A 23,416-nucleotide genomic window follows, 5' to 3' on the forward strand; every position below is an offset into this window, starting at 1 on the left:
ATGGCGCTGAAGGTAATACCTAATAATTATGGAGATAATGATTTCGGTGGTGATGTTATCCCGTGATACATGTGCTGTCAGTAATATCCCTTAGGGAACAGACAGCGCTTCTCACGCGCGGACAGTTTGAAAAACACCCCCAATTAATTTCGATTAAGGCGGAAGAGAGGGTCCGATAGGGTGAAGACAGTTAAGAGTGAGAATAGAGCATCGTGTTCTTGTGTGTGTGAATGTGCAAATATGCAGCTTATAGGTGCAGTATCTTGATGTGGGTAAATTTACAAACAAAGAGTTTTCTTGGTGAAAACTTCATGAACACAAGCTCATTGCTTCATGATTTAATAAAAATATTTTAAGCGAGTATATTGTTATTGCATAGATCCTACCCATATGAACTCTCGAGAGAGAATGAGAGTTTCCAGCCCTGTGATTGGCTTATCAACAGCCAATCAGGAACGTTATAAGGGACTGGCCTAGACATCAAATGCACGGCTGATGTGAATCTACTATAGCAGTGACACCAGTGAAAATTCTTCATTTTAACACAAGGAATGAATTCCATTATGTTAGTTTTAGTACAATCATTTGGAAGAGAATCCTCCCAGAAGGAATGAGGTTGGGACTTGTAAAACCCAACCCTAAAAATGCTTACAGAAAACCCAAAGGGTTTAATCACTGGGACCTTGAGTATTAGCCTCTGAAGCCACCTATTAGGAGGCATAAGCATATATACATGCTTTAAAAAATCACAGTAGATACACGTGACTTCATGATATAAGTGATTACCACACCAAAATAATAGGCAGAAATTCTAGCCGGACGCTGACGTCCTTTCATGACACATTGTCGAGGCACAAAAATGTCTCATTAAGGGACGAAAGCGCTCGGCTGGAATTTCTACCTATTATTTTTCTGCGGTATTTGCTTATATATATCCATATGCCTACCTATTCCTCTTAATATATATACACATATTTATGTATACATGAATTCCTATGACATCAGTGTGACACTTTTTATATTCACAAACAATGAATGTCGTTTTATATCCAATTCGCTATACCTCTGTCTTCAGTGACGAGTGCTATACTGTTCGGATTTAAAGAGTGGTAGAGCGAATCGGATGTTAAACAACATTTGTTGCTTAATGGGTGTGTGTATATATCTATATATATATATATATATATATATATATATATATATATATATATAATATATATATACATATATTTGTGTGTAACGATTTTTATCCTACAGAATAGACATAGATAAAAAAAAGTAACTGTGATTCCGAAAGCATCAAGTTTTGTGAGCTTATACCAACAGCGTAAGGAAATGAGATAAATTTAAGCTTTCTGACAACTGCCTCGTAGAGGACAGACTCATTCGTCCTCTTAATCAAATCATGGGGAGATAAAATTTTCAACGTGATTTTCAGAAGGGCTGATTGAGGAATTATTCATTCAGTGGTGCTCATATAAATGAAATTTTCCCGCTCAAGACTCGTCTTTTTTTCTTCTTCTTCGTCTTCAAGAGAAACTTGGTTGAATGTATTTCTAAGTGTAGTTAATAACAAAATTCTGTGATTTTTCCTCGACAGAATATAAAAGCATCATCTAAGAGGTTGTCTTAAATATTACGCATTTAATTACATGACTCCAGTTAAATTAGATAGTTAAGCAGATACCGACATTCCCTGATCAAATTGAAGCTTGTTGAATTTACATTTACTTTCTGAATCTCATCGGAAAGAGAGTCTTCGTTACACACGAAAATCGTTAACACTGCTGGGAAATGTAGCCGTCGTATATTTCTTGTTTCGGTACTCTTCATTTCCAAAGGGAAATGTATTACACAGATTACGTATGAAGTTCTGCAACGTTCGTTTTTTTTTTTTTTTTAGTTTATTTTATTTGTTTATCTATGTATTATTATTCAACTGTCCTTTCTCGCATTCATGGCATGGCAGTCACAATTTTTCAGTTTGATGACGTGCGATCGTTTCGAAAGAATTTCGTAGCTTAGAAAAAAAATAATAAAAAAAGGAGAGAGAGAGAGAGAGAGAGAGAGAGAGAGAGAGAGAGAGAGAGAGGCTGGCCGTCTTATCACAGCAAAGCCCCCAACGATGTCTGAAAAGACTTGGGGAAACACCCAGTAGGCCTAATGCGGCATCCTCTTTTGTCGGGGTTCCCTGCAGTCAGCCAATCATAGGCTTGAGTGATGTAAGAGGAAACAAGCAGAACGTTTTTGATTGGTCGGCGGCCCCTCCATGCATCTAGGCTGGTCGACCTTCCGAACAATTCCAGGCATTCCGGTGGCCGGTAATGTTATATTATCTTCTATCCCCGAGGATTTGGGTCAAGGATGAAGCAGGATACGAGGCGCCTTTCCATCCTTATTCTTATTCATCCCTACGCCCTCGAGCTTTCAGGCAAAGTCCTAAAAATATAGACCTTGCTTTTAGGTTTGCTTTCTCTCTTTCAAAAAATAAATAAATAAAACAGACAAAATGGCTTCAGTGTATAAGATTTGATTGTGTTGTTGTGATGCTTAAAGATAAGTAATTGTGGCCAATTGGCAGAATAGACTAGTCACCGACCAAAATAAAAGAAGAAATTATATGGGGAAAAGTATTTTGTAATGGCACCTTTATGCGTGCGAGCGCGTTTATTATGCATGTGTGTGTGTGTGTATGAGAGAGAGAGAGAGAGAGAGAGAGAGAGAGAGAGAGAGAGAGATGAGGGCCTCTGAATGTTGAAGTTACATTTCGATGAATCGGCGTGAAATCCATTCGGCTTTTCTGTATTACCATCCTCAGGTAAAACCAGGTGTGCATGCCTTGGACGAGAGAGAGAGAGAGAGAGAGAGAGAGAGAGAGAGAGAGAGAGAGAGAAATGGTATGATGGAGGGGGTGCTGAGTTGGGTTTCTAGCACTTCAGTGAAGTAGGGAAAGGGTCCTTAAGGACTGACAGAGAGAGAGAGAGAGAGAGAGAGAGAGAGAGAGAAGAGATTATTTTTTGGGGTCGGGCGTCGCCGGGCGTCGAGGCTTCAGGACGAAAAGCAGGGCAAAGGCGGGAACGCCGACGTAACCAGTTTTACGAAGGTACACATCGCCCGGGGCCAACTTCCCCCCCCCCCCCCCCATACAGACAAAAGCGGTTAGGAAGGGAGATGAGGAAGGGGGAAGGGTGGGGGGGACTACTTCCAAAAACCTTACAGTGGTGATGATAATGTGGATGATGGATTGATGGGTTTAGTTGGGGAGAAAATGGATGGAGAAAGACGAAGGCGAAGGATGAAGGTCGCATTCATGGGAGGGCATTTAGGAATGGGTGAGGATTCTGGATGTGGTGATGTTTCAGACGAAGGGAAATTAATTTAGAAATTGTTTTACAACGATAGACAATTTATTTTAAGTGGGAGCAAAGAGAAACTGAATTTCGAGCTTCAGTCTTCAATGTATGTAGGTGTATCATGTCAAGTCCATTCCACATACGTTAACTTTGGGAATGTCATTTTGCGCAGAATTCTAAAACTTGTTTGTTGTGAAGCACCGCCCTCCCCGGCCAACCCCCTGAAGTTGCAGACCAAAAAAAAAAAAAAGTTAAGTCGAGTTTCCATTAACAAGAACATCAGATACGCTTTTTGGGAACTATCACTGTAACATCCCGAGAAACTAAGTTATATGACAATCGTTTTGTTCCCATTTTTTTGGCAAAAAAAAAAAAAAAAAAGAAATCGTCAGAGCTTCATAAAAGTCGTACTGTGTAATTTTGGGATAAATGTTTATTTTACGTTTCCTGAAATTCTTCCCGTATTCGAATTATTTTCAAAAGACAACTTAAAATCAGATTTTTTTAAAAACTTTCGCCGTATTTCATAAAATGTCATTAGTCTCCGTTCGGGGAAAAAAATTAAGATCTTGTTATCATATTTTAATAAAAAGATGACAGAATTCTTGACGGGGTTCCCGAAATTCTCTGGAACTCTTTATCTGATGACATCAAGGAAACGAGGCATGTCTGGGAAAGGTACTGGTCAGATTCAAGAAATTGCAGAAAATCGTGAGTCTCTCTTTTGCAATGAGCGGTGCCATTCTTGTCCAGCTGCATGGTAATCTATTTTCAAGACATTAATTGTAGTACTTTACATTTCTTTCGAGATTAGAACCTGTGCTAAAACAAGTGACAGTCTAAGCGCCTCAGTGGCGTGATTGGTAATGGTCTTGGTCTACCACCTCGGTGGCCATGAGTTCGGTTCTCGGGCATTCCGCTAACGGGTGAGAGATTTGTATTTCTGGTGTTAGAAGATCACTCTCGACGTGGTTCGGAAGTCACGTAAAGCCGTTGGTCCCGTTGCTGAATAACCACTGGTTCCATGCAACGTAAAAACACCATGCAAATAAACAAACAAGTTCGGGTTATCTACACTGCCCTACTAACATTGAAGTCTAATACAAATAGTAATTATAACAATAAAAAGTTTGTTCTTTCCAAATTAGAAAGCACAGTCACTCTTAAGAGAACAGTTATTGTAGTACATATTAATAAGTAAGTCAATTGATAATGGTTGCTATATACTCTTCACGAAGTAAGAAGTCCATTTGTGAAATGAGAGATTAACCCTGTGAATAATGCAAAAAAAGAAAATAAATGTAGACTTCATAGTAGCCCACTCTTCGACCAGCAACATCAAACACGTTTTGTTATCAGAGTCAGAGGAAAATGTTTGCGTCTACCAAACAACGCCTAGACAGGCTGACGCAAATAATGCTGCTAAAAAAAACCTAACTCAGGGTTGGGTCATTATTGAATTAGATAAGATGAAAACGGCTATGGGGGAGAGAACAGTAGTCTCTCTCTCTCTCTCTCTCTCTCTCTCTCTCTCTCTCTCTCAGTCTCACATCCTGAGTAATGTCAACTGTACCCAAACGTATTTAGGTCGTCGGGGAAAGTTCTGAAATTACGTTTATTTTTCTCAGGTTAATTACTTGACATTTTCTTTCGATTATTTTTTATTCATAATGGAAATACTTGACTTCCTTTCTTCTATGCCAGGTCTTTGTTTTTTTCCCCCTAATGTTTTATAGATGATATATGCTGCCTTGCGTTAGGAAATATTTACATACAGCTTAGATTCTGGTTATTCTAGTCACTACATGTAATCACACACACACACACACACACATATATATATATACAGTATATACACATTCAGTCTTTTATACATTCACATAGAGCTGCATCTCTTAAGACAGTTAGTTTTATTTTGCATCGATCTACTATATGCACCAAAATTTTTCGACGGAATCGGAGTCCTTTAGTATATGCCAGTGTACAAACTGACGACGTTCCATGAGAGTCTTTAGTGTATTTGTGTCTATGAATAAAGGGATATAAATATGTAATGGTGAAGTTTCAAGGCTGGAAAAGCTAATTAATAGATTTTGATCACATAACCTTATCCAAGGCCCAAAGGACCTGCTTCTTTCTTTGTGTACTGGAATAATTTATCTCTTCGTGACGGAATTGCGGCCTTGCAGACTGGAAATCGTTGTCCCATTTCTTCCGAACACTCACTTTGGGGCTAATTAAAATCGCCACTTGAGACTCCGTCCTAAAAGTCTTCACGAAAACTTATTCGTCATCTGTGCGGGGTGTGTGATTGCTCACGAACGAGCCACAATGTGTCAAAGGTGAGTCGAAGAGGTCGGGTATACCTCTTAACAGTCGGCTGCCGGTCGAAGTTCAAGCGTACTTGACCTGACCTCCTGACCTAGCTCCTACTTCGTGCGTTGTGCATCGATTTCTGTGTTGCATTAGCCATTGATGGAGGAATAAAAGATGAGCGTGTGATGCTTTTAATGATGTTGGACCGCCGAAGTGTAATCAGGAGTGATTTGAGGCAAATTGTACCTCTGAAACACGGATTGATGAATGCGACCGCTCATTATTTATTCACGTTGAGTGCTCGTTTTGGGAATTTGATCTTAATGACGCTTTTCGTTTCTTCTTCCGTTTTCTATTTTACCCTATTTTTTGATGAGAGAAAGGAGGCCAAGTTGACACAACTCAGTCACAGGAAATAGGAATTCCTTCCTGTTCCATTCATTCACCTAGGAACACAGTCGTCAGATACCTGTCTTCCTTGTTTGTTTCCTTACTGTTGTTGTCCGGCTCCTTCCTCTTTATCCGGGAATGTTTTGCATGCATTCAGGTTTTTAGACGACATCTTGTTGAAAAGTGAACGGCATTGTTTTCCGGAGCGCCCCTAATCAAATTTTCCGTAGTGTAAGCTACTCATAGCCAGATGCATCAACCTTAGCACATGAAATTTATTCATATTTAACCACGTATTATGTGAAGACACTTGCTAATTATAGGTTTAGTATTTGGCGATAATGTCTTCAAGTCATAGTCTCAGACTAGTGCAATATCTGTTAGACTTTACATGTAGTCAGTATAATACAAATAGTTAAAGGTTTGTTTGCGTCCGTGTTTGCATGTTTAATACGCTGTAACTTAAGTAGCATATATAGATGTATAGATTTTTTTTAGTTTTTTAATTTTACTTTTAACCCCTTATTGAAGCGTTAGTAAGCTATCTTATAGTTTTAAGAATAATTTGATCCCTTTAATTTTTCAGGTTATACATTTGGTAGCGGTGGCTGTCAGCCTACTGCTACTCCAAGTAAAGGCTGACTACCCAGCACCGACCACAAAAGCTGCCTATAAGCCTTCTGTGAAATATGCCGGGCCTATAGTCTACTCCGATGAGAAACCACCTGTCATCCACTTCCCACCTCCACCAAGACCAACGGTAGGTGTCTCTCTCTCTCTCTCTCTCTCTCTCTCTCTCTCTCTCTCTCTCTCTCTCTCTCTCTCTCTCTCTCTCTCTCTCTCTCTCTCTCTCTAAATCCGAGTCTTCCCTAGAACAAAAATTTGTTTTCTTCTGGTGAACTGTTGTATATTTTTTTTCTTTTAGTACTCAAATATTCTTTAATTTATGTTGATTATCGATGGTTGATACTGTTAGATCATATCTAAGTTTTCAATTTGAAATATGATTAATATTCGAAACGATCTGATAACTCTTTTCTTTGCAGGCTGGTGGGTATGGAAGTGGTAAAGGTAGTGGGAAGGCACAGCCAGTCAAGTATGTCCCTTTGCCACACCACGAACTTCCAGTTCTCATTTATCAATCTGACAGTTCTCCACCAGTGCATGTAGTCCACACTCCAAAGCCAGCTATCAAAGCTCCTATCAAAGCACCTGCTCCATCTTATGGACCTCCAAAGGCTACTATTAAAGCTCCAGCACCTTCTTACGGTCCACCAAAGGCCCCAACGCCAACTTATGGTCCCCCAAAACTTCCCCCTCCTCCATCATATGGACCTCCTCCCAAAGCTCAAGTGCCATCATTTGGACTCCCGAAGGCTAAAGCTCCAAAAGCACAAAAGGCTCCAAGGCCAAGCTATGGACCTCCTCCAAAAGCTCCTCCTCCTTCATATGGCCCTCCACCTAAGGCCCCTCCCCCTTCCTATGGTCCCCCACCTAAAGCCCCACCACCTTCATATGGTCCTCCACCTACAGCTCCAAGCCCCCAGTATGGTGCCCCAGCAAATACTGGCCCCATTTACATCAAGGCTCCTCCAGCTCCTGCTCCAGTCCTGGTACCAGCTCCTGAACCCCAGTATGCCGCACCAGCTGCTCCAGCACCCAGCTATGGGCCACCACCCAAGGCTCAACCAGCTCCTACTTATGGACCTCCACCAAAAGCACCTCCTCCCTCATATGGACCCTCACCTAAGGCCCCTCCCCCGAGCTATGGGCCACCCCCTAAAGCACCAGCACCTAGTTATGGTGCTCCTCCTAAGGCTAAGGCCCCCAAGGCCAAGGCTCCTACCAAAGGCCCTACTTATGCACCACCTCCCCCAACTTATGGCCCCCCTAAGCCTGCCCCAACAAAAAGTACTCCAGCTCCACACATCATTTATGCTGGTCATCCCCCAATTCATGTTTACCAACAACCACCTGTACACCAGGTTACCAAGGCCCCTAAAGCTCAGTATGCTGCCCCTGCTGCTCCTAAACCTAGCTATGGTCTCCCCCCTAAAGCTGCTGCACCCACTTTTGGACCACCTAAAGCTAAGGGACCCAGTTTTAGCCCACCACCTAAAGCTCCAAGGCCAAGCTATGGACCACCTCCCAAAGCTCCTGCGCCTTCATATGGACCTCCACCGAAGGCTCCTGCGCCTTCATATGGACCTCCACCGAAGGCTCCTGCGCCTTCATATGGACCTCCTCCAAAGGCTCCTGCACCTTCCTATGGACCTCCACCAAAGGCTCCTACACCTTCTTATGGACCCCCTCCAAAGGCTCCTGCTCCTTCTTATGGACCTCCTCCAAAGGCTCCTACACCTTCTTATGGACCTCCTCCAAAGGCTCCAGCTCCTTCTTATGGACCTCCTCCAAAGGCTGTTGCACCTTCCAAAGCTCCTGCAGCAACTTATGGTGCCCCTCCAAAAGCACCACCTCCAACATATGGTCCTCCTAAGGCTCCAGCTCCTTCATATGGTCCACCACCAAAGGCCCCACCTCCATCTTATGGCCCACCACCACAACCTCCAAGACCATCATATGGACCTCCTCCTAAGGCCCCTAAGGGATCATTTGGACCACCTCCCAAGGCTCCAAAGGGCTCATATGGACCTCCTCCTAAGGCACCCAAAGGGACATATGGACCACCTCCCAAGGCTCCAAAGGGTTCATATGGACCCCCTCCCAAGCTCCCTAAGCCATCATTTGGACTTTCCTCAAAGGCTCCCAAAGCACCAAAAGCACCTACCACTTATGGTCCCCCAAAAGCTGCCACTAAACCAGCTCCCGTATACCTTCCAGCACCCAAAGCTTATCACAAGCCACCCATTATCATCTACCAAGGTGTAAGACCACCAGTGCATGTTTACCAACAGCCAGGTAAAGCTGCTGCTCCTACAGCCCCAGCTGCAGCTCCCTCTGGAGCGTACGGGGCACCTGTTCCTCCAAGTGCTGCTTATGGAGATCCTAAAGGTGAAGATATCATCAAAGGAAAAGGTGGGGGAGGAGGAGGAGGAGGAGGAGGAGGAGGAGGAGGAGGAATAGTTGGAGGTGACTTCTACTCTCCAGCTAGTATTCATGTTCCTGAGGTAGTTGTAGCCAAACCAGCTGCCCCATCCACCTCCAGTTATGCTGCCAAAGAAGATACTGGTGTCTTGGATGACTGGACACCATCCAACGGTTACTCAGCCTATGGCGATGCTTCACTTACCCAAAACATCAGTCAAAGAAGTCCTGGGAAAGCAGAAGAGCGAGTTGAAACCAATGTCTCCTCAGATGTCAGTGAAGCAAAGGTTTCAGCAAAGGTATCTGTCAGTGAAGCAGAGTGAAAATCATAAAGATTTCCACAGATAATGCTCAGTTAAGTGTTTCGTTACTGAATAAGCATAAGACTACTCAAGCTGTGCTAGTGGAGTGCTCAGAATTTTTCATCATACTTAAACTGTTCTGATAATGAAATCTTTAATAGATTACTACAAAATTATCTTCATATTAGAACTGAGCATTATTCATATTGCATGAATGGTGAAGTAATGCAGTCATTAATTTATTATACCTGTGCTCAGCAAGGGCATCATCAGCTTCTTTCAGTGTGAGTGTAGTGTAAGTGAGCAGAATGAGTGATCCTGGTAAATTTTGTTTTTGTAGCATCCCTTTCTGGATGATCTAAAATTGCAAATGGTTCATGAGCAGTATTAACTGGTGGCCTTTTGAACCTGAAAATTTGAATGCATATGGTGCAGAAATCAGTTGTTTCATCTCTGTCTCTGTTTTGACAGCATATGATGATTCTGCAGTGAGTGCAAGTTAGTAAATTTTCCGTACAAATATTTCTGAGCATGTCTTTTTTTTTTTTTTCTAAGTCATTGCTTAATGTCTTTAGTACCGTTTTTGGTATTATTATTTATTCAGTGAATGTCTGCTTGTTGTTTCCATCCTGGCTATGATGATATGATAGGCTTTTATGTCCTGCAGCTGGATATTCATGTGGATGACACTTTTTATTTATTGCATAACACCTAAGGCTGTATCTTCATTTTCTGAATTAGATTATACGTACAAGAGTTGCTCATCGTCATTTGTCATTTGGAGTTTCCATTTTGTCACTTGTTATATGCTTATTTATTCATTGTTTCATAGCTTCTCATCCTGACATTCACTCCATATTTACATGGTCTACTACACTAACAGTCAATCCACATTTACATTGCTTTTCACTCTCTCCAAAGGCTATCATGATGTTTAGCGTAGCGATATTAGATTTTTTTTATAGTAATGTTAAAGAAGATTAGTGTTTATCTCTGAGTGCCCGGGTTTGCCATAGTGTTACCTGTACCGTCAGTATTTTTCCAGCTGCAGGACTCCCCCTGCAGGCATGACAGGACTAGGCGAACTGAAAACTCTAGCTGCAAGTTTGAATCGTCGTTCATTCCACGGACATTACCCACCAAGATTCGTTTCTTCCCATATCTATGAAATTCTTACACTTTTCCTATGTTGTTAAATCTCTCTCTCTCTCTCTCTCTCTCTCTCTCTCTCTCTCTCTCTCTCTCTCTCTCTCTGCTCTGTGTGTGTGTGTAAGAAGGCAGGGAGAATGAAAGGGAATTTGAGAGTGAAAGGGATTCAGAGCAGACGGATATTAGGGAATGTGATTTCATTACTCTGATTCAGTGTGAGTAGTGAAATTTGCGCACAACTGCAGCTTTCCTGAAGCCTTGTCCAGCCAGGTCCTGTTAGTATTCCTTCAAGTCCCTCGGGATGTCTGTAGGCCACTTTCTGGGCCGTGTTTTTTTTTTTTTTCCATGTACTATAAGGAGTCTTTTTATGCCTGAAGCAGGTATCCATTTTGTAATATTTATATGACCTTAGTGACTAATAAACGTTTCTTAAATTATGAACCTTGTTTCATTAGTACATTAGTTGTTCTATGAGGATCAAGAAGAAAATCTAAATGCTTTTATCAGTTTTGAAAATGTATGTATACAGTATTTTCTTTGGTTTTAACCAACTCTTGAGATGAATCACAACTGCTAATAATCTTTCGGAAAGAAAAGAAAATTTTCTTTGGGGTACACTTTCCGGTTTACAAAAACTATACCAAGTGCAAAACGAGCTTACAAAAGTCTATGGCAATATTTATCCATTAATCAATTAGGTGGAAACATCCACCTTATTAATTGGTTCAACAGATGTGCATAAAAAATAGTTGACATCTCATCACGCGAACTTTCCAATTCACACTAGAAATGAAAGTGTAGCACTCTGTCAAAAAATATTGAGAAAAAAAAAATGATAACATCACCTAATGCCATATTTAGGACAGTTTTTATAAAGACCCAATAAATTTAATTTAACCATGTGAACGTTTTATGCGCACATGGAACTTCATGAAAAGTTAACGTGTAAGATTTAACGTCATGAATTTATGAAAAAAATGTTCACAGTGTACCACCAAATTAATGGACCTTACATGTTAGACAAGTATGGATCGAAAATGCAAAGATGATAATGAATGAAAAACGCCACGTAGGGAATCTTGTGGACTAGGCATTAAATTCTCTCGCATTATTCACAATCAGAAGCCAGTGCATGTGCACTGCAGTTTCCTGTTGCAAGCAAACTCTTGTAAAATTTGTAGCTTTTCTCATTTGCTTGCGTTCAAATTACTATAGTTAGGTCGGTTGCTGCGTAGGCCCTTCACTTGTTTGAGATATCATTTCTGAAAGCTACATTACCGTTTCTGCAATAAAATGAATAATGCTGATAGACGTAGTCGTTACGAATGCATTTTCTCTGTTAGTTCTGATAGAAAACGGACAGCGTAGTTTGTCATTCGAGAGAATCCGTTTAGGAAGTAAAGCATGAAACTCATAGTTACAATTTTAAAACTATACAATTTCCTATGTCGGTTACTAGCAATAGCTGAAAGAAAAACAGCTTTTGTGTTGTGAGGCATACCTCGATCGCCTTACTTACTCTTGTGGAACGTTATGTGCAGTAGATGAAAACCTACGACCACCTGATGGATCGTGACGATGCATAAACTGCGCTCGGCTCTCGTAGCACCACTTACGTAGTTACTTGCTACACCATAAACCAAGAGGTATTGTCCTCATTCTCTTCCCGTTGCTATCCTCTAAGGGAAGGTAAGTTTTCAAGTCTGCATTGCAAGTTAACGGGGTTTAGCATTAGAATTTTGTGGGAGATTTTGTCGATGGAAACTCGGCTATTTATCTGAGAAATAAATGAAGGTGAAAATAGGAAAGGATTGTCATTCTAAATGAAATATTTTACTTAGCTGTGACAAATAATGATGTTGCTGGATTATAATAACCATACTTTAGCCTTCATCTCCAATTCAGCTAACTCAGGGGCTGCTGCGAATTAGCTAGCAAGGAAACAATAGTTTCCCCATGACGGTATTACTATTTGAGTAATATTGGTGGTGTAAATAAATGAATAGGTTCAAGTGCCAGTTAATTAACCATTCTGTCTTTCTCGGCTCAGTAATGACTATTGTAATCTGTTGATAATTCAAGTAATTTGTGACTATTTAATGCCTAGAAGGCATAAAAATTTTCACGATGTATCGTAACCTCTAGGACGAGCAAGGTCCGTACAGAATCAAGGCCAATTTAATCTAGAGTGGTCATCAACAGATGTGCTCTTGTCCGTGAAATGTTGATTGTTGACATCCGCAGACTTAAGATGTAATTTGGTTAGTTGGATTTTAGTCTAGAATCTAGATATTTTAGATCAAACTGGCCTAATGTTTCCATGGACCTTTATTCAAAGGTGAATCGTAGGTATGGTAAGGTGTTAAAAAGGTTATAAGAGGCTTGGTGTGAGCCTCTGGACTTAACTAGCCAACTGAGACGATGATGTATGATTAACCTTAACGGCCTGACTGATAGTCGCGCGGCCACATCCAAGGTGAAGGGTTTAGTAGTACTAGTGTAACAACCTCTTTCGGAAATTTTCTGAGAACCAGAAGGCTGTCTCTCTCCGCCATGAATAATATATATTACTGTGCAGTACGACTAGAATTTAGTAATTAGAAGTTTTGCGTTAGAAAAGTTAGATATGTAATGTTGGAGCACTAAGGATAGGCGACATTTTAAGCCTTCGTTCTTATTTTAAATTCTCAGGACCAGTTGACATAAACCTTGTTTTAGATTATGAGTAAAACCATGTGCGTGTTAAGGCTGAGAATACTGCAGAAATTTAAAGGGTATGATGACAAAGTAAATCCTTGCATTTCCATTAACAGCTACTCGATACCGCCGAAAAGTGCAAACTAATGCAACTTTTAGCTAAAAGTGCTTAAATATTTTTTATGGACGCAATTGTATTTCTAATAATAGAAAATCTGTTTAAAACGTGATTTTTAAAGGTTTTGCACATCTCTGTGCATTACATTTAAAAAGAAATATAAACTTGTAGTCTCTATGCAGCATTGCTCTGGGCTTGAAACTTATTGATTTAACATTGCTCCTCATGATTTAGGGTACGTCCTCCCATAAAAAACACAGTCAATTAAGTTGGACGTCGCATTGGTATTGTACTTAGTGGTACATTTCAATTTACAGCACGAAGAAAATATTTTAATCATTGGCAAACTGCAAATTCTTTGTTTATTTCAAAACGTCTTCCTGTCATCGTAAAACAAACAAATGATGCAACCTCTGCAGCCACCGGATGCGTTTCGTTTTGTCATACTACGTTGTCAGCAAAAGAGCATGCACTACTTATTTTATGGATATTTGCCCTGAATGTAATTTCGTAAATGTAATGCCCTTATTTATGTTATAATAGATTATAATCGTGTTACTTTTAGTTACTATGTAACCCTATTTGTGTTTTACAGCGATAAGCGAATGTATCTTAATATGGTATACCTACACCAATTTTAAGTGTTGAACGCATCCGTTATGATGGCTGGTTGAATTTGTGCTCTCCTGATATTTTCCCTTATTACAGTCTGCTGCTGCTCTGTCTGTCTATCTGTTTGTTTGTTTTCACCGTCTGTCTATCTCTTCACGTAACGGTCAGTGTGGCGTTCTTCTGATGTTTATGTTAATTATTTATAGGAGATCAATCTATTGATCTGGTGAAAGCCGCCTCTGAGGGACTGTCAGTGGGCCGAGGGGAGGGCCAGTAGGGTGCATTATTCAAGTTAATCGTATCTTCTCACTGTCTCTCATTATGTTCTATGATCCCCAGGTTGTGACAACATTTAATTACACTTTTGATTGTTAATTAATTATACCGTTTAGTTAAACCATTCCGTAATACACAGGAATTCATAGTTTAGAGTAGCCCTTGTTTCCAATAGCTAGGCCTCGATACCATAGTTTCTACGTAGCCTCGACAGGGTGCTTTGTACTGCAGTTTTAATTTGGCACAGGCTCGAATCAATGAACAGATAAATTTATGGTTTAAGCCATAACATTCCCTCTTAAGACTTACGGTACCCAATTAGCTAAACTACTACTACTCTATGAATTAGGTACTAGCTACTAAATACTAATAAAAATTTTGAACACCCTTTGACAAGGGTACCCTGTACAGTAGGCCTAGACATACGATATGATGGTTACCATTTGTCAGGATAAACCAAAGCTACAGGAGCTCGAGGCTGTTTCCAGTCTGGCGATATTAGCTAATAATGACTTTTTGTAAAACCATGCTTTGGGCTACATGGGAAGCTTAAGTTAATATGAGACTGGTTTGGAATTGTACAGTAGTGATGTAGGCGTAGAAGAAAGCAGGAACATTGTTAGCTATGTTTTAACTATTCTTTTCAGTATTGCTGTCCATTTTTTTTATCCTCTGAAATCTACATTACATTTGTTAATTTTATTTGTACGTTAGACCAATAATTGTAGTGTTTCCCTTATTTCCTTTTGACTTATGTCAAGATTTTTGTACAAAGTAATTCCATTTAGCTAGGTAGTGTTTGCAGCCTGCACCTTGTACAGTGGTTATGATGCAGTAATTTCTGTCATGATTTAATCTCCAATTTTGTATATTGTACGGTGACTGCAGTTTTAAATTTGAAGATCTTTTTAGTTTTGTTGAACATATTTTACTTAACCTTTTAAATGGCTTCCTTGTTGAATGATTTTGGTGGTGTAGAAAACAAACCGTTCACAATTCTTCCAAGTTGGGCAGTACCTATTTACTGAATATTATTGTGCAGTACATTTTATTTTCCATTTTAGCAATGAATAGACTGTAGCTATTTATATTTGCATCACAGTTAATTTTGTCATGATTTGACATAATGAAAGAGGAATTTAGGTTTTCTGGTTTTAAAGCTGTAATATTTTTGGATATGACCTACTCTGGTTGAGAAGAGTTTTTCTAGAAGCTTCTTTTTTATAGAGATTGTTGTTATTTTAGTTTTTGTTTGTAGTTTATGCGTCAGGCATCATTGCTAATTCTTGAATCTAACCAGGCACCTGTTCCCATGGGGGTGATCCCATATCAGACACTTGGCCCCATGTCAGTCTCCCAGTCATCAGGTACATGGTTTTTATTAATCTATCCTTATCAGGTATTTGGTCTTATAATATTAATCAAGCACATGGTACAATGTCAGTCTCCCCTTATTTGGCACTTCGTTCTGTATCAATCTTCCCTTATGTGGCACTTGAACCCAAGCCAATTTTCTTTTTTAGGTACAAACTCACGTGTCAGGCACTTTGTTTCATGTGAATCTTTCATTTTCAGACACTTCATGTGAAATTTTCTGTATCAGGCACCATTTTTGTGAATCATCCATTATCTGGCATTTGGTTCCATAATGAATTGTCATAATTAGGCACGTTATTCCTTGGCAGTCATCCTTTTTTAGGCACATATGATCCCATGTCTGTCTTATCTTGATAGATAATCTCTTCTGTCAGCTGTTCCGTTTGGGCATGTGTTCCATGTTAGTTTTTGTTTATCATGTTCATGGTGTCATGAATTATTTTTTATATCAAGCATGTGATTTTGAGCAAACTTTTCATGTTAGGCATTTGATCCCATGTTGTGCTTATAAAAAGCACAGGTTATATTTCACTATGGTCTGTTAAGCATTTGATTATGATGTGACTTCCTTTGTGAATCACCATATATAAGTCATTTGCGTATGTTGTCACTAAATTTATATGTAAGAATAGCTGCCCAGTAATTGTTAATTAAGTTTGCATATCAACTGAGCCTTTCTTTATTTCTCCTGTAGTTTGGAGTTTTAAGTATAGTAGCTTTATGGTGATGAGTGTGTGTTTCCTTGTTTTGGTAAGTTTGTATAGTAATACTGTATTGTAGTATTTTCAGGGATTGCAAAAATTTTTCCATTATGGTTAGTACTTGCTTTTGCTTTGCATTGGTAACTATTGTCATAAGCCTTAGTATTTAGATTGTTTTTTTTAATGTAGTATAGCGGTTTTGATTATGTTGTTACCAATGAATTATACGACATAAAATTAGAGCTGGCTTAGTATATAATGAAAGGGTCTATATGTAACAGCTTTTAGTAAATTTTATTTATTACTGTACAGTACTGTTCATAACTGTTTACTGCTATTTGTTTTAAAAAATTTGTATTTGGTGATTAATCAAACATTGTAATCTTTTAGGTTTTGTTAAATTACATTCTTGTTTTAAAGACAGGTTATCACAAATCTGTCACAACAGGGTAAGACATAGTCACTTTGTCAAGAGATTTTGTAATTTTTAACAAAAAAACTGTTTTTAAAATGAGGAAAGCATACTTGGATTAAATTTTAAGCTTTAAACATGGGTTATTCATACTTATTCTTGTAGCAACCTTAAGGTATAGAGATTTAGTTAATGCATTTTTAGTGTGGAAAACAGGTAATGCAGGATGTCCACTTAGGCAAGGAATCGCTTTTTTTGTAATGCAGTTTTCAGGCCTTATAAAGAAGGTAATACAGTATTATGATTTGAAGGCATTAGTGTGATTGGCCTTAGCAAATCACTTCAGATTAGGTACATGGAGGTTTTAGTAAGTTTGATAAGAATGGTAGGACAAGGCATTGAAATATGTTTTCAGTTATTGTAAGTGTTACGTTGAGGTGTGGAGATGCTAGACACAGTAGTTTCAGCTGTTCTGATAATTTAAAAAATCAAGGAACCAATATAAACCCTTGATTTAGTATCTGTGTTTTATTATCTGCCTGACACTGATTTCCCAAAAACCAGTGTTTTAGTTTTGTAGTTTGGGACTAGAATTCTTCTCCAGCTTATTTATCTGGAGATTTTCTTATTAATTTTTGGAACTTTGTGTATTTGGAAAAGAGATATTATGTATGTATAAAGAGTTCCTTTCTGTGCTTTGATTTTAGCTTCTAAGTTATGTTTTGATTCTTATCCTAGTCTTGATTAACTAAAATTAATTAACATTGTTTCATTGTAATTAGTTAGTATTCCTGCTTAGTATTATAGTAGTCTACTAATTATTGATGACCCATTAGTGTCAGTAGTGTTTGTAATTTAGTATGGTTTTATTTGGTCTGGTTTTAGTTTTTTACACAGGAAGGAAAAATGTGCTATTCCCTTTGTGTTAGGATAGAATTTATAAATTTGCTGATAAGTCTTTGTTGCAATATAAATTGTTGCTTTCAGTTAAGCAGCCCATTTAATAGAAATGATTGCTAAATTGTACTGGGAGAATAACTCAGTAAGTATACAGTAATATTGAATGGTAAATGTGTTAGATCTTCAAGTAACTCTAGAATTTATTGTAAATTTATAAGTAATAATGTCAAACAGCACAGAATTTCTATTGAAATATTGCTTATAATGTGTTCTACAGGATATTGTTTAATTATAGTTTGTTTTGGATATAAAGCTTCATAAACTTTTTACCCATTAGAATATAGTTGGATAATTATAAGCATTCTTTTTTAAAGATGGAGTTAGGGGAATTTCAGAAAATGAACCTTATTTTGTCTTGAAGATATGTTTAGCATGTACAGCTGTTTCCAGTAAGTAGTATTGTACCGTATCTTAGCTTATAACACTGTAGTGCAGCTTGTATATTTGCCCTAATATGCCTCAATTTTGCAAGGGTGTTGTTGCTATTGTTACTTTTTTCATATGGCATATCTTTCCAAGTTGAGCTAGATGTCTGTATAGATTTATATGTATAGTTTTCCATAAATCTTGGTTTTTAGAGGTACTGTACCAAATTCTTGAGCAGTTTTCATTTAGCACTTGTCCTTTAGAGTAGAGGATTGGTTTCACTGTACCAAATATACTGTTTAGCAAAACAGATAATTTAAGTTTAGAAGTTTTTTATATATAGAATCTGGTTATTGCATGACTAGTGCTAATATTAAAGGAGGAGGAGCTAGTTACAGTATTGTTTGATTTTTTGTACACAGTAGCAATGTTATGAATTTGAAAGATATTCTGTACATACTAAAGTGTACAAGTCAAATTTTTCATTGTACATGATTTTCTGGTGTAGCCCCATAGACAAAGTCCTGAATTACAAATCCTTGTTAATGGCTAGCACAATCTGGTGTTTGGAACATGTCTTTTGAAAGTTTTTTTTTTTCTTTACCTCAAATATGTTAGAGATACTAATATATTTTTTTCAAATTTTATCTCATACACCTCTCAGTCTCTGATTTACCATACCCTTCATCTACTTTTATTTCCATTCTCATGGTTTTGAGGAATGGTAAGAGCTCTTCCACTTCAAGATCCTGTTACTTAGTGTTGCAAGGCACTAAGAAAATTTAAGACAATCAGTTGCTTCAACACTGAATGAGAAATTTTTTCCTGCTGGTAGTATTGGTTCTATCATATCCCCTTCATAGAGTGACATACTAACTTGATGTCCAGTAATAAAATTCATCCTTGACCCTCCCTACTCATTTATCTTCTTGAAGCTCAGGTATCCATTGATGATTTTCCTAATCATTTTTAAAACTCTTACTACATTCTGTTCAGCAATAACAGTTCTCTTTAAAAGATGGAGGCCTGTGTTAACTACACAACACAATTTGACAAAAACACCTTCAGTTTCTCTTGTTATTGCTTTTATTGGTACCTGTATTTGTTATATACTGTATTCTGCAATTTTCCTTTCCTAGCTCTACAACATCCTCCTTGCCATAGGTGATTGCTATCCTCTCACCCATATACTGAAGGTCTCTTTATGAGAAATTGTAGGGAGTGAGGCTTTTCTTCTATTGATGTCTTGAAGGACAATAATGAGAAAGGAAACGAAAACAAATGGACTCAGTAGACTTTGGAAGAAAAGCTTGGAAATAGAACATACTTATAGAATATATCAGGAAATTCCTAATCATCCCTGAATTTGATAAACACAGTAAAAGAATAAGCAATGAAGATTACAAGTTTGTTTCTGTCAGTAATGACACTATGGAACACTGCAAAAATATTCAACCCTGACTACTTAAACACTGAAGAACAAGCAGTATATGCTTAATCATCGTCTTTCCCACTGTTATCCGTACATTAAGTGGTCGGTTGCCTGATGAGCCCTCTCCACTGCCCTCTATCAAAAGCATCATCCACCACCAAACCTCTTCTCTCCATATCTTCCTTCACTTTATCTCTCCATCTAGTTCTCTGTCTCCCTCTCAACCTTCATCCCCTAACAGGTCTAGCTCTCTGTCTCCCTCTCAATCTTCATCCCCTAATAGGTTCCTTCCAGGCCCTCTTCACTCCCTCCTCTGCATCCATCCTCAACACATGCCCATACCATCTCAATTATGCCTCTCTTATCACCTCTGTAATCATCATCTTATTTCAACATTTTCCAATCTCTCAAGCAGCGATATTTCCCCAATCCACCTCAGCATTCTCATCTCTGTTCTCTCAAGCTATACTTCCTCTTTTCTTCTTAGAGCCTATGTTTCAGATCTATACAATAACACTGGTCTTACCACTGTGCTGTAGATCTTGACTTTTAACTTGATTGACATTTTTTTTATTACGTACTACTCCAGCTACCTCTCTTCACTTCCCCCAGCTCCTTTTATCCTACTGTCAACTTCAGTCTCGCATCCTCCCTCTTGACTTAAAGTAGATCCTAAGTATTTAAACTTCTTTCTTCTATATTACTATTCTGCCTCTATCTTCCCACTGTTCACCAAAACCTTTTTTGTTTTTTCATGTTCACCTTTAAGCCACCCCTCTCTAAAGACTCCTGCCACTCTCCACTACAGCCTTCTCTATACGTCTGTCTCATTTTCAGCAGTAATCGCCTGATCATCGGCGCACAACAACTTCCACAGCTCTTCATTCCTGATCTCTTCACCGAAAACATCCTTGACCAGCAGAAACAAAATGGGTATAATGCTGACCCCTGGTGTAATCCAACACTAACTTATAAGTTTTCTGTTTCCCCAACTGCTGCCATTACTTTTGTGCATATTCTTTGATATATCATCTCTACCAGCCTAACCAACTTCTCTGGAACTTTCCTCTTCCTCAAACACCAAAACATCACTTCTCTTGGGTTTTATCGTATGCTTTCTCTAGGTCTATTAATGCACAGTAGAGCTCTTGTTTCCCTCTAGCCTCTTTTTCTCTCATGAATCCATACTGCTGTTTCTCGATCTTTACAATCTCTCTTAATCTCTCATCCAGTATCCTCTAAAACTTTCAATCTATTCTCTGTTAATTTATGTAATTCCCCTGTAATTACCACAATCCAAGAGATCTCCCTTTGTGTGTATATATATCTACATACCATTAGACTCCTCACAGTCCCTTTGTCATTACTTCCTCCTTCCTCTTTCCCATATATCTTTTAATGAATCCAGCATCCATTTCTCCGTCTCTGTATCTAGTAATTTGATAATTTCAATTTGGAACTCTGATGGACCTGGTGCTTTACCATTCTTCATTTTACTTAATCCTTTCTTCACTTGTATCCTGGATGTATATCCATCACTGGTCCCTCTACCCCTCTGTGCTTCCCTCATAACCTCTCTCTCATTTTCAGTATTTAAAAGTTGTTCAAAATACTCTCTCCATCTCTTCTTAATGTCTTTATCCCTATGCAATATATTCCCATCTCTATCCTTGATGACTCCAAATTTACCCACATCCTGTCTCTGCCTTTTCCTCATGTTTGAAATTGTATAGATATCCTTTTCTCCTTTTGTTTCTAGTCTTTCATTCAACTGCTCTGCTGCATTTCCAATAGCCATACCTACCCTCCTTCTTGCATCTCCTTCCTCTTCTCTGTACCGTTCCTCTGCACCCTGTGCATGCCTTACTTTCCAGTCCTTAAATGCTTTTGATTTTCTTATAATTGATTCTTGCATCCCTCCATACCGCCATCGCTTTTCTTCTTTCGACACTCCATATCCATTGGTTCTTCCCACACATATTTCTCTCGTCTGCCCAGATATTTTTCACTATGTTACTCTGTCTAAATTTTACATTCCCCCCCTCCAGCCATCTCTCTCACAGTCCTAAATTGCTCCCCCTTTTCTCCTTTAAGGTCCTAAATCTTAATTCTAGATTTAATCCTCTTCTACAACTTCAATAAATCTTATGTTGGGAGAAATGGGCATCTAATAATTAGATAGCAATGCAAATCAGAGAACTTAAGACAATGTGGTAAATGGCACAGTAAAGTAGTACTGCAACCTTTAAAAAGTATAAAATGCAGAAACAATATTATTTCTAAGAGGAATGTTCCAAAGTTCATGGAATGAGTTTACAATGCAAGACAACTGAGCAAATTATTTTAGTTGAGTTCACCTCATACCATACTAACTTAATAATTCTAGATTTCTGCAGGCTAGCAGCTTTAAAAGATCAAGAATACTTTTTGTTTTTGTATATTATCTGAATACTATTTTACATTTTACAGATAAACACTTAGTTTATTACAATTCTTTGGTTTGGAAGCACTCTTTCTATTTTTATAGTCAGAAGGCTTGCTGTTTTATATAGCAGGCTTTAGGACCTTAAATCTAGTTAGCATGGATTCCAGATGTTATTTGCTATTGGGGTTTACTCGTACACTCTTGATAACATGATTACATCCTTTGACCACCTTATTTAATATAGCTTCCCTAATTATCTTTATTCTGTTGATGGAGTTTAACAAAGTAAAGGATTTTTCCACTTGAAGTTGGATAATATCAAAGACTTCTCTAAAAGTGAGTTTGTTTAATTTAATTGATTTTATGTACTGTTGATTTTTTGTTTTCCCAATGTATGTGGTGATTTTCTTTCTAACAGTGGATACATATCAGGGTGTTGATTTTATTATGATGTGTAGATAATCTTGTTGTTAGATGCCCATTTCTCCCCACATTGGATTTATTGAAGTTGCAGTAGTGGATTAAATGTACTGCTTGTTCCTCAGTGTTTTAAGTACCTAGGATGGAGAGGTCGCTCGACACAGAGTCTTTGCTGGCCTTGAGGAACGGTGATCTGTTGGAGTCGCAATTTTTGTTTCCATGGACAGAACTCGAAAATGCGATAGACCGATGCCGGGCTGACACCAAGGACCGACTGGTGCACCAAGCCGTGTCTAAGTCAGAGTCTCGCCCTCAGAGATGTCTGGCCCCTCCTCCTCCCCCGGTCCAGCAGCAGTCGAGGAGATCGTCGCCTGGTAGGCCATCGAGGACCTCGAGTTTGGCAGGGCCTTCCCGTTTGACACAACCCAAGTCTCAAGATCAACGCCCCTTTCGCTCTTGTTCCTTTAAACCAAGAAGGGGCCCCAGGGCCAGAGGTCAAGGGGGCCGTCAGTAGGTTGGGCGCCACTTCCTCTCCTGCGCCACGGGTAGGGGGTTACCTGGCTGGCCATTGGGCCAAGTGGCAGAGTTACGGGGCAGAGAAGTGGGTGGTAGATGTCCTTCGGGTGGGATACCTGTTGCCATTCGACTTTTCTCCTCCTCTGTCGGACAAGCCACAGGTCAGGAAGACGTATCCTCCAGATTCTCTGAAGTTCTTGGCTCTTCAGGAGGAAGTGCAGAAAATGCTGGACAAGGATGACATAGAGGAAGTAGTGCGTCTGTCCCCGGGGTATCATCTTGGTGCCCAAGGTGTCGGGAGGATGGAGGCCTGTGATCGACTTATCCACCTTGAATCGCTTCATCAGGAAGACACGGTTCAAGATGGAGACCCCGCGCTCGGTGTTGGCAACCGTGAGGGAAGGCGACTTCACGCTGTCGATAGACTTGAGGGACGCACACTTCCAAATCCCTGTTCATCCCACATCCAGGAAGTTCCTTTGCTTCTCTCTGGCGGACAAGATCTTCGAGTTCAGAGTCTTGTGCTTTGGGCTGACGACAGCCCCTCAA

General features: G+C 39.1%; 2 protein-coding genes and 1 pseudogene across 9 annotated transcripts in view; 2 read left to right on the forward strand and 1 right to left on the reverse strand.

Annotated features, from left to right (window-relative positions):
* The window catches only part of LOC135224628 (uncharacterized), a 192,763-nt gene extending 181,767 nt beyond the window's left edge, over positions 1-10,996 (forward strand). For all 4 annotated transcript variants that reach the window (XM_064263827.1, XM_064263826.1, XM_064263828.1 and 1 more), the window contains 2 exons: positions 6,646-6,819; positions 7,106-10,996. In XM_064263827.1, the coding sequence (XP_064119897.1) occupies positions 6,646-6,819; positions 7,106-9,427 (2,496 nt within the window). In that variant the 3' untranslated portion in view covers positions 9,428-10,996. The remainder of the gene's footprint in view (positions 1-6,645; positions 6,820-7,105) is intronic.
* Positions 10,997-11,941: 945 nt separating this feature from the next.
* The window catches only part of LOC135224629 (probable cytochrome P450 6a13), a 216,421-nt gene continuing 204,946 nt past the window's right edge, over positions 11,942-23,416 (forward strand). For 2 of the 5 annotated variants that reach the window (XR_010316787.1, XM_064263831.1), the window contains exon 1: positions 11,942-12,244. The gene's annotated coding sequence lies outside the window, so the exon portion shown is untranslated. The other 3 variants (XM_064263832.1, XM_064263833.1, XM_064263834.1) reach the window with 3 other exon arrangements.
* Positions 21,623-23,416, reverse strand: part of LOC135224865 (cytochrome P450 6B7-like) — a 58,671-nt pseudogene continuing 56,877 nt past the window's right edge.

The sequence above is a fragment of the Macrobrachium nipponense genome, chromosome 12 (assembly GCF_015104395.2).
Source record: "Macrobrachium nipponense isolate FS-2020 chromosome 12, ASM1510439v2, whole genome shotgun sequence".
Taxonomy (NCBI): domain Eukaryota; kingdom Metazoa; phylum Arthropoda; class Malacostraca; order Decapoda; family Palaemonidae; genus Macrobrachium; species Macrobrachium nipponense.